At 39.9% G+C, this 16,090-nt stretch overlaps 1 protein-coding gene across 1 annotated transcript in view; it reads left to right on the top strand.

Annotated features, from left to right (window-relative positions):
* myt1a (myelin transcription factor 1a) overlaps positions 1–16,090 on the top strand; it is a 29,114-nt gene that overhangs the window by 10,081 nt on the left and 2,943 nt on the right. Inside the window, 13 exon segments of the mRNA XM_028452979.1 lie at positions 170–289; positions 715–805; positions 1,651–1,764; positions 1,851–2,068; positions 3,085–3,287; positions 7,162–7,377; positions 7,454–7,605; positions 7,708–7,770; positions 10,537–10,599; positions 11,764–11,847; positions 12,128–12,349; positions 12,521–12,612; positions 15,544–15,647. Of these exon segments, the coding sequence (XP_028308780.1) occupies positions 170–289; positions 715–805; positions 1,651–1,764; positions 1,851–2,068; positions 3,085–3,287; positions 7,162–7,377; positions 7,454–7,605; positions 7,708–7,770; positions 10,537–10,599; positions 11,764–11,847; positions 12,128–12,349; positions 12,521–12,612; positions 15,544–15,647 (1,742 nt within the window).

Here is a 16,090-nt window from a genome sequence, read left to right as displayed (position 1 = left end):
TTTGTTTTCTTTATTCGGTTCTTTTCTCTTTCTGATAGATGTAAAGACGTTTTTGTAATATTTGAGAAATAAGTAATGTCTCCACATTTTGACTTGCATGTGCCGCTCCCTATGCTGATGACTGCTGAGTAGTTTGAAGCTCTCAACTATCGTCATGCTTCTTTTTTAGAGAAGAAGGAGGTGAAGTGTCCAACCCCGGGGTGCGATGGGACAGGTCATGTGACTGGTTTGTACCCTCATCATCGCAGTCTGTCTGGATGTCCTCACAAAGACCGGATCCCTCCAGAGAGTAAGTCATTTTATTTCACCATATAAGGTGAACATCAGGCTAATACTGTGGGTCTCAAACATGTTTCTATCACACTCCACTTCAGATTAAGAAGCCCACCCCACACACTGTATCTGCTCCTTTATCGGATCTCAGGTTTTCTTTTTCTCTGTCCTTCAATCATTCTTTCTCTCACACTCTTTCTTGGTTCCTTTTGGGTCTAAATTGTTCTGGGAGTTTTAGCATCTTTGTTTGAGACCCTCCTACTATCTAATTTCACAGCCACACAACTGTTTCTACTACACCCTGCTAATATAGAAAAATGACTAACTCTGTTCATTTGACTGCTTTAATTGCTTTCTAGCCTCTCTTTGCGTTGCACAGCTTCCTGCATTAGCCCTGCCGTCTAAACACACTGACCTCATGTTGCATCTGTGTGTCTGTAGTCCTGGCCATGCATGAGAACGTCTTGAAGTGTCCGACTCCTGGCTGCACAGGCCAAGGCCATGTCAACAGTAACCGCAACACACACCGCAGGTTAATGCACACAATCACAGAGACACCACAATGGATTAATTATACATGACGCATTATGTGTTAACCTGACAAACTATAGGAAATTAGACTTTTTGGAAAATAAAGGTGGTACTATTGAAATCATATCTGAAATATAGATAAAATAAGACTACAGCTATATTTTTACTAATTTGTTAGATTGCGCCATTCAGGATCCAACAACTTATCATGTAGAAATATTATAAAGAATGATATCTTTACTATGACCAAATGATACAGCAACTATAATTATATGCATGCTTATGCATAATTATTTCTTTAGATGTACTGTATAATGGTTTTATTTTCTTTTTGTCTCTAATTCCCAAAATATCTAAAAAGGTGATGGAGTTATTGTCTGCAATGGTAATTACAATATTTGTTGTCTGCCTCCTCACATCCTTTGACAAAAGCTGCCTGTGAAAAAGCTTTAGATTGGACCAATTGATATGTATTAATACGTATTGACTGAAAAAAACCCACTTTTCATTGATTAGTAAAAATACTTCTCAGCCAACATTGACACTTTGACACCTTCAGATTCTATTTCTGTCCGCCCACTCATGAAAGCCTTTGCCCATAAGGCAAAACTTTGTTTGACTTCTCATACACTTTATATTTCATGCTGTAATGCCTGAGTCATAAACATAACGTAACACGTAACAGAAGCCCTTTCTCAAAGATGAGGTGACATTTTAAAGAGAACAGCCTTCAATTTTAACATTACTAACCCACTCAGCACTTCTTCTAGTTTTTCATTCATAACAAATTGTTCTCATGAGTGTTTCACTGCATCAACTGCAAACATGGATGTTCCCTCCCATCAGTCTGTCCGGCTGCCCTATCGCAGCTGCAGCTAAACTGAACAAGACCCAGGACAAACAAATCCATTTACAGCCTTCCACCAGCGAACCTTCCACCAACTCTGACCGAGTGCTCAGGTCAGGTTCTTTTAACAGCCTATTGCATACAATGGTAAAGGCCTGCATGTTTGCTGGAGAACCCTAATCTACGACTTCCCCCCCAGGCCCATGTGTTTTGTGAAACAGCTAGAGATCCCTCAATACGGCAGCTACGGACCCAACGCAGTCACCACCACGCCACGAGCCAACCTAGCCAAGGAGCTAGAGAAATACTCCAAGGTGTCCTTTGACTATGCAAGCTTTGATGTCCAGGTGTTTGGAAAGCGAATGCTAATTCCAAAGACACCCAGTTCTGCGGAAACATCACCTAAAGCCTTCAAATGTAAGACTCATGCACAAGTTTGAAACACCTTGATTCAAGGAGTTTTGAATCAGGGTGATAAATTAATTGTGGTTCTATTGCTACATGTGGCCCAGTTTGATCTCAAGTGGGATTGACTATAAAAATCCTTTCTTTCCAAAGGAGAAAAGAACAATTTGTCCTACTTTTAATACTAATGCATGTAAACTGTAAATTATTTAGAAATTTCAAAGTCGCAATGCATTTACTCACAGATATCTGGAACTTAAACACATGATGAATTATCAAATAATTGTTTTCCCTGTAATATTCGGTCTCAGCAAAAACTGGCCCACAGGCTAAATGAGATTACCCCAGATTTACCTGCAGGTCTCAAATGAATTTGATGTTGTTTAGGAACCTTTCGTAATACCTTTATCCCCTCAGTACTCTCTGAGCCTTGGGATGGTTTTCTTGTTTTTGGCCCCTAAGGAGGAACATAAACTGTTATATAGAGTAGAATCACGGAAAGACTTAATACTTTTAAACATGTAGGTTCTTCAGTTTGAGGCATTACCACTAGATGCCTACTAAATGACACAGGGGAAACAAATTTAAAATGTTATGACCACTAAATGCAAATGTAATAAAGTCGGAACATCCATCCATCCTTTTTCAGACCCGCTTGTTCCTGTTTTTCAGTGTCGTGGGGAAATTTGGAACATTGTGTAATAATATTTTTCCTACGTGATAATAGCCAGAACATTTGAATTATATATATATATATATATTTATTATTATTATTTATTTATTTATTTTTACTGAAGAGTGCCCTGCTTAAGAGAGGCAGCAGTAATACAAAGTTTCTGATACTATTGACTTACAAAGAAAACACAAGATTCAATATGAAGGTTTGTGATCTGGTATGACATATCATAAGCACTACCTTCTCTTCTTTTTGTCAGCAGCTCATTGGAAATAACAAAACGCTAAATGTTGTACAAACTAAAAATTCTAGATATGCTCTCTTACTTTTACTGTTTTCTTTTTTATTGCAGCGAAAACATTCCCCAAGGCGTCCTCCCCCAGTCACAGCATGTCCGGAGCCTTTTCCAAGAGCGCCTCGTCCTCAAGTGCTTATGACTACAGTCAAGATGCAGAAGCAGCTCACATGGCAGCAACAGCCATCCTCAATCTGTCCACCCGCTGCTGGGAAAGACCAGAGACCCTCAGTGTAAAGCCCAGGGAGCCCTGTGCTAAGGTACACACACCCAGACGAGACATCAATGTTTCTTGTGAGGAGTCAGTTCATTGCTTGGGATGAATACAAAGTCAGAGTTTCATTACTATACTACTGTATACTATCTTTTTATGCCATGTTGTCATTGCATGCATGGAAGCTGATGACTTTTCACTCTGGAGGAAGTCTTTCTCAACTTCTAGACTTTGCATGCAGTCCTATTTTGCAGGCACGGTACAAAAGGTGACGCAGTGAATCAGGTGCTAGAGGATGGATACCTGAACTGAACCCAACAGGTCGGGCCAGGTTCAGACAGATATTCTGAAATGATGCTCGGGTTCAGTTTAGGCTTAGTCACATTAGCTTATTATGTAGGTAGCCGATGGGCCTGTATCGCTTGATGCAATTAACATTTTCTTATTGACTGTGAGTTACCTCATACCAGTATGGTTTTGGGAGTGGCCATTGAGGAATATCACCTCTGCTGCACGTACAATCATACCTTTCTATATGCAGCTCAATTGTCAAAATTTCCATGTCTTCTGTGGGACTAAATATCCTTCCTTTTCATTGTAGTTTTGCATAGGCAACATATAGGGCTCCCTGGTTGATTCCATCTTTGTTCCAATGCTTGAGTGCGACAGTCTTTGCCCATGCTTCAGCCTCCTGCACCCATGTACCATTCACTCCCACAGCAATGTCATACTTTTCTAGCCATGGAGTTGTAACTGGACACGGCTGTTTAGTCACAACGAGATTAACTGTTTGGTTTTCAAAGACGCCCATCGTGATTTCTCAGATCTTGATGCACCCAAGCATTTCCAAGCTGGTGGTCCAAATTCAATCAATTAATCAATCAATCAATCAATCAATCAATCAATCAATCAATGTTTATTTATTAAAAAGCACTTTTCAGACAAAGAGATGCAGCTTAAAGTGTTTTTACATAGTTTAAAATACCCCCACCCCTTACAAACACCTTCCACCACACACAGACACACAAGTTAAAATAAGGACAATGGCACATGGCTGGATACAGAGGATCTAGATAAAGAGACATCACAAGGAGCCATCTGCACCATGAACAGGACACAGACTGTGGGCACAGACAAAGATACAATATAAAAGATAACAATCCTAAAACTATAACAACAACATAAAAGATAACAATCCTAAAACTGTAAAAAACAACAAAAGAGATAAACAATATAAACATGAAAGATAAACAATCCTAAAATGAATAAATAATTAGTTAAAAGCTAATTTGAAAAAGTGGGTCTTGAGCTTGTTCTTAAAAATATGAATTTTCTCCGGCAGACTGTTCCACAGACGGGGGCAGTAAAACTGTACTCCTGACTTTTGGGATTATTAAAAGGCCAGTGCCGGAGAACCTCAGGGCCCGGAATGGCTCATAGGGTAAAAGTAGTTCTGGAAGATAAGAAGGTCCAAGACCATTAAGACACTAAAAAACCAGTAAGAGAACTTTAAAATCAATCCTGCAACACATGGGGAGCCAATGCAGCAATTCTAAAATGGGTGAAGAGACCGCCTCCTGGTCTTCGTCAGGACAAGTGCTGCTGAATTCTGTAGTAATTGTAGACTTGAAATACTCTTTTTGGGAAGAGCAGAAAGCAGGGCATTACAGTAGTAGATTCGACTGGTGATAAAAGCATGCATTAGCGTCGCCATGTTGGCGACACTAATGCATGCTGAGTGAAAATGGGGCAGACTCTGGCTATGTTCTTCAAATGATAAAAACGTAATTTTGTAATATTTTTAATGTGAGGGATAAAAGTGAGCTCAGATTCTAAAATAACGCCCAGGTATTTAACTTGTTCAGAGGGCATCAAAGATGCTGTTAGAAGTTTAAGTAAAAGTTTCTCTCTCTGTGCCTCAGGACCCAGAACTAAAACTTTTGTCCTGATTGAGCTGGAGAAAGTTTTCTGCCATCCAGGATTTGATATCTAGAATACAGTTAAAAATAGCATTCATTGGACTGGTGTCATCAGGAGATATACAACTGTGTATCGTCAGCGTAAGTGTGGAATTATCATATATCCCAGGGCTATGTCGGTGTACATTCCCCGGAACTGTTTGTAATAATAAGGTGCTGATCTAAGGTGTTGTCCTTGGGTCTTGATGTGCAACGTGTTGAATATCCAGGACCTTGTGAACGAATGTGTCTGGGCCGATCTCTTGTCCCTCTTGCATTACAGCTCATCAGTTGACTTGGGTCCATAAAGTTTGGTGACCCACAACATCAGAGACACTTGGCCGCATTGTACTTCATTCCCTCAAACATGGCAGGGCACACACACTACATATAACCACTGCTAAACAACGTGCAGGCTTTGAGTTCATACAGTAGTGATGACCAATGTGAGTTGCATAGTTAAACGGATACAGATTACAGACAGATCGAAGAGTGTGTGTGCCTGTATTAATGCATTCGCTCATCTGTTTACATTTACAAATTAGGAAATGTACAAAATTCCTACAGTTGCTCAATAAAAGTGTCCATTCAACTCAACTTGGGCATTAATATGTTAATACCTCGGGTCGGGTTCGAGCTGAGCACAGACAGAAGAATGCGACCCGATCCGCACTCTATAGGGTGCCTCTCCACAGCGTGAACTTGGGACTACTCCCAGGGTCTCTTTTGGGTAGATGCTCTACCTTCATGAAAGATGAAGCCAGGCCCACTCAACAGCAGGGAAATGAGTATCTAAAAGTGGCATAGTCTTACATACTAAGACTATCGGTGTCACTGGCTGGGAGTTCTCCCTCAATCTGATGAGACTCTGGAGTGATAGCTTCAGTCGGTCCGGCTTCCTCCTCCCACTGCAATACGTGTTCTGGGAGGAGAAAACATGATCAAGATTCACACAGGATGATAACACATGGAAGTGTGGTGCACTCATACTATTTGGAAGGATGTTGATCTCATCCAGGTTTACTGGCATGGAACTCAGCCTCCCGCTCCTGCTCCAAGGCCAACAGGACATTCTGTTCCTTGTCAATTTTTCTGAGCTATTGGTACTCACGTTGGACTTGGATGTCTTGACATTAATTGTAAATTCTTACCAACTGGTCCATCTCTTTTCTGGTCAGGTTTAACAGTGTGTACACTGAAGCCACTTGCTTACGGAGACTTGTTGTCCTGAGGGCCTGGGGACATTATGTACCACATGTGTGAAAGTTTCGGATAGAGTCTGAACAGTGTCTGTATTATGTTTGAGGTTTTACCTCTACTAATTGGAGGTAGATGTTCTTGATTAGGCCTCACTTATTCAGCAGAGAAGCACTGGCCTGAGTTGCCTTTGGAGTTTTAAACAATGAGTTTTGCATGTTCTTCCCCATACTTGCATGGGTTTTCTTTGGATACACCGGTTTCCTCCCATCATCCAAACACATGACTGTAAGGTCAATTGGAGTCTATAGATTTTCTGTAGGAGTAAATGGGAGTGCGAGTGGTTTTCTGTATATGTCAATGAACCTGACAATATTCTGGGACTTTGTCTATCAGGGGAAGTATATATGCACCTAAAAGATACAGGATGTGGGCAAACATTTGACCTATTTTAGGATATGGGCTAATCAGTGAGAATATTGTGCATAAAATCAAGATGTTAATTTAGCAAGCATGCACAGTGTGTCTCATCTGACACAGTCAGGGGCAATTAAAAGAAAAAAAAAATAAATAAATAATAAATGAAATAAGAGAGGGCTGACAGAACAAACTAAAGTCATTTTATCAATGCTGATGTACAAGAGAGAACAAAGTTATCTTGATTTATCTTGTTGTCTTGAAGTTTGTAGTAGCCTTTAGAGTCAACACCGGTAACCTTTACGACAAACACAAACTGAGCTACATTGTGATAATTCAACCTGACAGGAGCCGGATATTGAAGTGGATGAAAATGGCACCTTGGATCTCAGCATGAAAAAGTCAAGAAGGGAGGGAATGCAGTCTCCTGAGCCTTCATCCTCTTCATCTTCCTCTTCTCAACACGCTGGAAGTGCCATGCCTCAGGGACACACTCTGCCAGAGTGGGGGGGCCCTCTGGACTTCAACTAACCCAGCGGAATCAAAGAGGAAGACCATGAAGAAGTACAGTGCACACCCGCACAGACATCTCAAAGTAGATGATCTGTTTATTAATGCTGTGGCTCATGTGTATCTAAAGGTGGATTATGGTGCTCCTTTGTACACCTCCTCTGAGGGTGAGGAAGAGGAGGACCAGGACAACATGGAGGACAGAAAGTACCCCGGTGAGGTCACCACCTCGAGCTTCAAGGTCAAGTTTCCACCCAAGGACAGCAAAAAAGAGATTCTAGTGTAAGTCATAGTACTTAGTTGCATATTTATTTGCCATATTTAGATGGATTACACTCTACTGAAAATACTTCTGTGATCATTGGCTGATGTATGTGTCTTTAGGTGCCCGACCCCAGGCTGCGATGGTAGTGGGCACATCACTGGGAACTATGCATCACATCGCAGGTAGGTCCTGTACCATAAGCACAAAAACGTATGAAACTTGTTTTTATGAACTTCATGATGTGAGTGCTCCAGTAAATGAATGATTTGCTGTGAACAAAGTCAGTTTCATATTTTTGGTTATTGGGTGAAAGGAGCATAATTCCTCTTTATCAGGTGTCAAGCATTTGGCTCAGAGGTCAAATCCAGCCCATGTGCAGCTCCACTTCATTACATGGTTCAAATGTAAAACTTTAGGAGTGAAGACAATGATCCAAAATGCAAAACTATAGGTCAGGGGTTTCAAACTCAGTTCCTGGAGTGCAGCTGTTCTGCAGGTTCTAGTAGTTCAGCTGCTCTTGCACAGCCAGATCTCACGAATGTCACTTGTTGCTGCTCAGCAGATGATCTGATAATAAGACATTCGCTGGGTGAAGCTTTGATGAAGCAGGAATCATCAAAAACTAACGGACAGCAGAGGCTTTTTGCAACAAAGTACCTCATTACTATACTTAAGTAGTTTTTTTTTTTTTGGCGATTCCTGCATTTATTGAGTTTTATTTTTATTTTACTCTACAACAATCAAAATATTATAAGTGTACTTTTTATTTGCCACTGCTTACCTCATTACTAGATACAATTATTATCATGAATATTTTCAACATCCAAGGAATATCTTGAATGGGTGTGCAGGTGACGATCATAACAATGGCCTTGTGATTAGAAATATGAAGTGAATGCGTGGGTGGTGCAGTGGGACACGTTGGCTACCTCCTCAGGTAACGATGGGAACTTCAGAAAACGGTCACCAGTGATGGTACTGGTGATAGTAGTGAGTATGTCTGACTCTGACCTGGTTTAGGATAGGGTAGGGCTGCCGACCATCCCTAGAAATGGAATCATCCTTCATAACTAAGGGATGCACTTTGTCCCGTATTTCTTTGAAAAAATAAATAAAATGCTAAAAACCAGTGAGGATTATGAACAGATTTTTATAAATCAATGGAAATGTCCATGTTTCACACCTAAACATGTCAAAGCTGCACTTTGAATTACGGCATCTCCGTCAAAATCTGGCCTATTTGATGAAATTCAACAGTTTCTGAATACCAAGATGTTTCAGTCAAAATTATGTCATTAGGCTAATTTCACTCAAACTCATGAGTGAAACTCATTGTGCCTTCTCTCTTCACACATCTGACAGTAAAATTTCAGCTTTATACAAACAATAATAAGAAAGTTTGATTTTTATATACTTCTTTATATTCTTTCTTCTTTTAACTTTTCTCACTAATGTATTTGGAATTGGATAAAAACAGCACTCTCTCTTTAATTTATTGGGGTTTTTGTCATAAATTCCGGAAAACGAGCGTAGACTATCTTTAATTTCTGCTGCCCTGCTGTTATATTTTGTTTTATCCCAGCGCTAAACTGAACACATATTTCAATTTAACGGTATTGAAGTTTAATTTTTATTCCTTGTGTGTGCGGCTTGTTTAAATATGATGTTAGTTTAGAATCATTGTATTATCTGCAAATTTCCCCTTTGTGGGACGAATAAATTTTATCTTTATTTTTAAGGTGACATATTTATAAATGCCGAGTCTTTTTTGTGTATACCGAGTTCAGCGTATCACAATTGTGATTGCGCTAAACTTGAACTAAAACAGGAATTTTAAAAATATATCCTTTTTATACTGTACTTTGTGTTGAACTTTTACTTGTACTTTTGATACTTAAGTATATATTTTTTCACAAGATACTTTTGGTAACGTAAGGGCATTTAATTTGAGCTCATTCAGGTTGGGAATTTTCCCACAGGAGACACTAACTTTTATCAAAGCCTATTTCCATCATGGTTGTACTTTGGATTTTATACACCTCTGTAGGACAGTGGGCGAGTTTGAGACTTATATTCTTGGTGTTAATATATTTAAATGGCTGAATATTTTTGTGTTACACGGACAGTTACTGATTCATTGATGGTGCACAAATGTCAAATATCAGAGTAACGTTTTTTATAAAAGTGCTTTTAAGTTGCAGGTCAGCTGTTTTGTGTTTGAATTTTTCTATAGGCTGTCATGTTGTTTAGTTACTATATCTGTTGTTGTTCTTTAAGGTCAGGTCAAGGAAAATAAATTAAATGGCACAAACTGGGCTGTTTGCTGCCTCTGAGCTAACATGAGTTTGACCGTCTGTTCCAGTTCTTCTACGACTGGAACATGAAGCTGTGAGGGAAGATCTGCTCCTGTCCCCTATAAACCAACATCTGCATCATGGATAGTTTCTTTCACACCCTGCCCGCACACACGCTGGATAACTGTTAAAATGCACTTACACATTCTTTGGTAGACATTAGTCGGACTCAAGCGTGATAGATAGAAGTGTTAGTGCCATCCTCCCAGTGAGCCTCCACAGCTCACTTCCTGGATCGGGTCCTCTCCTTCACTCACACTCAGACATCTTGTTCTCAGTCTACCTTTCTGACGTTCTCTCTCTAACCTGGCTTTCCAGTCCTGTCAGGCTGTCCTCTTGCGGATAAATCACTTCGGACCCTCATGGCTGCCCACACAGCTGAACTAAAGTATGTGTGCTTTCTCCTGTCCTCTCTCCTCTGACATGTTCACTGACCTCTCTGCTGCTGCAGGCTCCATCCCCTGCTATCCTCCTCCTAGTTAGTCACACTCCACATCATTTCTTATAGCACATTCTGAGCAGCTTCTTACTTTTTCAGAGAAAGCGGTTTACTGCCTGCAGTTAGCTGATGATATCAGTTTGTGTGTGTGCCAGGTGTCCCACTCCAGGATGTGATGGATCAGGCCACATCACAGGAAACTACGCTTCACACAGAAGGTGGAGGCCTCTCTTCTTATCTGCATGCACAAATAAACAAGTTATTTTTGGTAAATTACAACATATGGTTAAAGGTAACATTCCTGGTGCTGTGGAAAACATTTTTTTCCGTTTTCAGTTAAGAGAGAACCTACGTGTATATATATATATATATATAAAAAATGACAAAAATCCCAGGTTTTTTTTCTTATTCATCAAATGTCTACACCTAACTCTATCCAAACTGTAATTGTAATTAAAAAAAAAAAAGTTTGTTAAAATAATTCATTATTTTACATTTAGACATGAAATTAGAATTTACCAATTTTTTTTCTTGGAACAAGCATCACAACTGCAATGGATGGACCAAACCTTTGTATTAGAACGTGAAGTAGAGGTCTCATTGCTGTTCTTTGTATTATTGATACCCTGCTCCATGACTTGAGTGTGCTTAGGCGGTGTTTCTCAAATAAGGGTAAGCGATGGCACTACAGGGGGTAATTGAGAAAGAGAGAGTGTGGAAAATTAACAAATGAAAGCATTAAAAATATGGTGTTTTAAAATGTTTATTTTTAGTAAAAAAAATGACAAAAACTATAGAAAAAAACTATTCAGGAGGCACTAAATATAATTTTATTCCATTTATTTACAAAATGAGATTCTTTAAAATGTGCGTTATCACACATTAATTCCGGCATTATACTCTATAGTTGTTTTTTCATCGCGTTCCCATCAAAATGTTGTAGTCGGACAAAGGGGGTACTTGGATTCAGAATTAAAAGAAAGGCGGTACTTGATCCAAAAAAGTTTGAGGACCACGTGGCTAAGGTATAGACATTTGTTACAGTTATTGCCTACTGTCTGCTCAGTATCCCAACAAGAGAGCTTTTCTTTTTTGAGGAAAGGTGTCATTGTTATGGAAAACATTCTGTCGTTTGTAATTGGACCGTCTCGTCCACAAAGACCGTGTCCAACAGAGACAACTTAGTATCATGCTAATAAAAATAAAAGTACAACATTTAAAAAGCTTTATCCAAATACACAGCACCCCTCGGTGCTTGTGAAATGTATGGATGGATTCAAATGTAATTTCATATCATTTGGATACACAGCCATCACTACCAGACACTAAAAGCAGCATAGTTTGAACAGTCTTGGGTGTTTTTCTCTTTGTGTTTTTATCAGTTTGTCTGGATGCCCTCGAGCCAAGAAAAGTGGAATCAAATCAACGCCTACGAAGGATGACAAAGAAGACTCAGAGCTGCTGAGGTGAGCTTCTAACAAGATGCTCTAAAGGGACGGATTTGGCCCTAAAAACTGATAGGATCATCCTTACTCATCGCTAGCCCGTCAGAGCAACCAATTTGGCTACTTTGGAGTTATGCACAAATGAAATGCAAAAGTTGAATTATTTAGAACAAAAAAGTTTGCTCCTGAATGCTTCGTTAGATGAAATACATAGACACACAGAGATAAATTATGACTTATGTTCCAAACTAAAAACAGAAATATTAAACAAACACATGAAGGTGTTTCTCTGTGTCTCCAGGTGTCCTGTTCCTGGCTGCGACAGCCTGGGCCACATCAGTGGGAAATACGCTACACACCGCAGTGCTTATGGCTGTCCACTTGCTGCACGTCGGCAGAAGGAGGGCCTTCTTAACGGCACTCCTTATTCCTGGAAGTCTTTCAAGACTGAGGGCCCGAGTTGTCCAACACCAGGCTGTGATGGCTCCGGTCATGCAAATGGCAGCTTTCTGACTCATCGCAGGTAATCCTGAAACACACATTTTCACCTCACAGACAGCTTTTCATAACAGTTTGACTGACATGTTTAACTGTACCACACTGACTATACTCCATTTGTAAAAACACACCAGTTTATCTGTAATCCTTCTGAGGGACAGTGGTGTCATGTGATCGCTCTACGTGTTTCTCTCAGCCTGTCAGGTTGTCCTAGAGCCTCAGCCAACAAGAAGAGAACCAAGTTCCCTGGAGACGATTATGTGACTGCAAAGTTCAGGGCCAGTGACGGTAAGAGACTGTGGAGTTTCCTCACACCTTCATTTCATCTGCCACTGTGTTTTTATGCTGACTCCACATGTGCTTATGAGCAGGAATGCACAACACCTTTGTCTGGTACTCAGGAGAGTACCTCAGGTTGTTCCGTGGGTGTTTTTTTTTTTTAAATCCATGTTTTTCGTAACCACCTCACAGTAGGAAGAGAACAGAGGGATACTTGGATAGAGTAACTTACTTGAATATAAACCATAAATGAATAGAAACATCAGGACATGTCTGTCCAAATTTCCATCCTTCCCATATCTGAGACACAGCCTCCACGCCACTCTCAAATGGTAAAGTTTATGTGACTACCATCTTTTGGTACAAAGGACGGTTGAACACATCACATACAGTGTTTAATGATTCTAATTCTTCTTCTTCAACACTGTATATTATAAAGTGTTAAATTATTCAGAGAAATGCATTGTAGAGATGTGAGTTGGTACTTGCCTGAGTACAGAGGGTTAAAGAGGCAAACACTCTGAGGATTTTCGGCAACATGGCAGTAACAGCTGCCTGATCATGCTGTGCAGTGGATTTGTCTGTGAGATCAATCACAGCTGGTCTACCTCAACACGTGAGGTGTTCCTATACATTGTTAAGCTATTTATACATACAGTGGGTATGGAAAGAATTCAGACCACTTTAAAATTTTCACTCTTTGTTTCATTGCAGCCATTTGCTAAAATCAAAAAAGTTCATTTTATTTCTAACTAATGTACACTCAGCACCCCATCTTGACAATAAAAACCCTAAATGCACATTTATTTCAAAAGAAAAACTCAATTATCACATGGTCATAAGTATTCAGACCCTTTGCTGTGACATTCATATTTAACTCACATGCTGTCCATTTCTTCTGATCCTCCTTGATATGATTCTGCTCCTTCATTGGGCTTGATTAGGAAAGGCACACACCTGTCTATATAAGACTTTACAACTCACAGTGCATGTCGAAGGAACTGCCCAAGGAGCTCAGAGACAGAATTGTGGCAAGGCACAGATCTGGCCAAGGTTACAGAAAAATTTCTGCAGCACTCAAGGTTCCTAAGAGCACAGTGGCCTCCATAATCCTTAAACGGAAGAATTTTGGGACGACCACTACTCTTCCTAGACCTGACCGTCCAGCCAAACTGAGCAATCGTGGGAGAAGAGCCTTGGTGAGAGAGGTAAAGAACAACCCAAGGATCACTGTGGCTCAGCTCCAGAGATGCAGTAGGGAGATGGGAGAAAGTCAACTATCACTGCAGCCCTTCACCAGTCGGGGCTTTATGGCAGAGTGGCCTGACGCAAGCCTCTCCTCAGTGCAAGACATATGAAAGCCTGCATAGAGTTTGCCAAAAAACACATGAAGTACTCCCAGACTATGAGAAATAAGATTCTCTGGTCTGATGAGACCAAGATCATCCCCTGCCCAATACAATCCCAATAGTGAAACATGGTGGTGGCAACATCATGCTATGGGGGTGTTTTTCAGCTGCAGGGACAGGACGACTGTTTGCAATTGAAGGAAAGATGAATGCGGCAAAGTACAGAGATATCCTGGAAGAAAACCTCTTCCAGAGTGCTCAGGGCCTCAGACTGGGTTGAAGGTTCACCTTCCAACAAGACAATGACCCTAAGCACACAGCTAAAATAACAAAGGAGTGGCTTCGGAACAACTGTGACCGTTCTTGATTGGCCCAACCAGAGCCCTGACCTAAACCCAATTTAGCCACTCTGGAGTAACTTGAAAATGGCTGTCCACCAACGTTCACCATCCAACCTGACAGAACTGAAGAAGATCTGCAAGGAAGAATGGCAAAGGATCCCCAAATTCAGGTGTGAAAAACTTGTTGCATCATTCCCGAGAAGACTCATGGCTGTACTAGCTCAAAAGGGTGTTTCTACTCAATACTGAGCAAAGGGTCTGAATACTTATGACCATGTGATATTTAAGTTTTTCTTTTTTAATAGCAAACATTTATACATTTCTGTTTTTTTCTGTCATGATGGGGTGCTGAGTGTACATTAATGAGAAATAAAATAAACTTTTTTGATTCTAGCCAATGGTTGCAATGAAACAACGAGTGAAAAAGTTAAAGGGGTCTGAATACTTTCCGTACCCACTGTAACATTAAAAAAAGGCTACATTCCCGCATTCTCATCACAATGGTTTAGTGTTTCAGTGAGTATACATGTACTTGAGCATATTTTTTGGACTATAAGGCGCACTTAAAATCCTTTAATTTTCTCAAAAATTGACAGCGCGCCTTATCAGGTGCGCCTTATGTATGAAATGAATGTGTCAAAATGTTTTAGTACAACTTTGGTAAACTATAAAGCTGTCCCTATTGATGGATTTTTGGCACTTCAGGGCTACCGTAGTCAGACTCCTCGTGGAGTGATATGTACCTGGAGTGTATTCTATATTTTATGTGTTAAACCTGAACAATGTTGAGAGTTATTGTTATGAGTTGAATAAAGTTTGACTTATCAGACTATTTTGTTTGACTTGTTTCATAATAATAATAATAATAACAAACCGGTGCGCCTTATGTATGAAAATAGACACGGTCAGACCCATTCATTGATAGTGCGCCTTAAAATCCGAAGAATACAGGTAAACTTTACAAAAGTTCACTGACTAAAAGAATACACCACCTTTGTAACTGCACAATAATTACACAATGGAGTAATCCTCTATGCATACGTCTATATATAAATTACTCTGCTTTGCGCCACATCTTGATCTTTACCACACATGGTGAGATCTCTGTCTCCAACCAGAGCACAACATTGTTGGGGTGTGGATGGCTTCTACAAAGTGACATTCTGAAATTTCCAGACATCAACTTGTTCTTTGAACACTTGTCAGATGTCATGATACACTTGTTCCTTTGTGTTGTTGCTGTTGCTCAGTTCTGGACAATGATGAGGAGATCAAGCAACTCAACAAGGAGATCGAGGAGCTCAATGAGTCCAATTCAGAGATGGAAGCTGACATGATGAACCTTCACACCCAGGTGAGATAACCACCTCTGAAGACACACACACACACACACACCAAGTGGACTTTAAAACTATAGATCTATACCTGATTATATCAACTATGGCCAGGTATGTCGGTACATTTTTTTGAGATTTTAATTCAGATTTTATACATAGACCACTTTTTTTTTTTAATCCCTTCAGGGAAATTGGATATCAGCATTAATTGATTCATTTAATCAACAAATACTGTATATACATTACCATCCCCATACCCATACAGAATATAAAAGAAAAGACAACTCAATACAATGACTTTAAAACTCTTGCACAGGGTCAGCATGTGTAAGTGTTTGATAGTTGGAAAAATATTCCTATTTTTAAGAGCAGAGACAAATTAGACATATATTCTTATATAAAAATGTGTGGGAATAAACCACTTTGGATCTGTAGTCTGTTTATATTTTTAGCAACAAAG

The sequence above is a fragment of the Gouania willdenowi genome, chromosome 7 (genome assembly GCF_900634775.1).
Source record: "Gouania willdenowi chromosome 7, fGouWil2.1, whole genome shotgun sequence".
NCBI lineage: Eukaryota > Metazoa > Chordata > Actinopteri > Blenniiformes > Gobiesocidae > Gouania > Gouania willdenowi.
The sequence above is the reverse complement of the archived record's forward strand: the minus strand, read 5'-3'. Positions and strand labels throughout refer to the sequence as shown.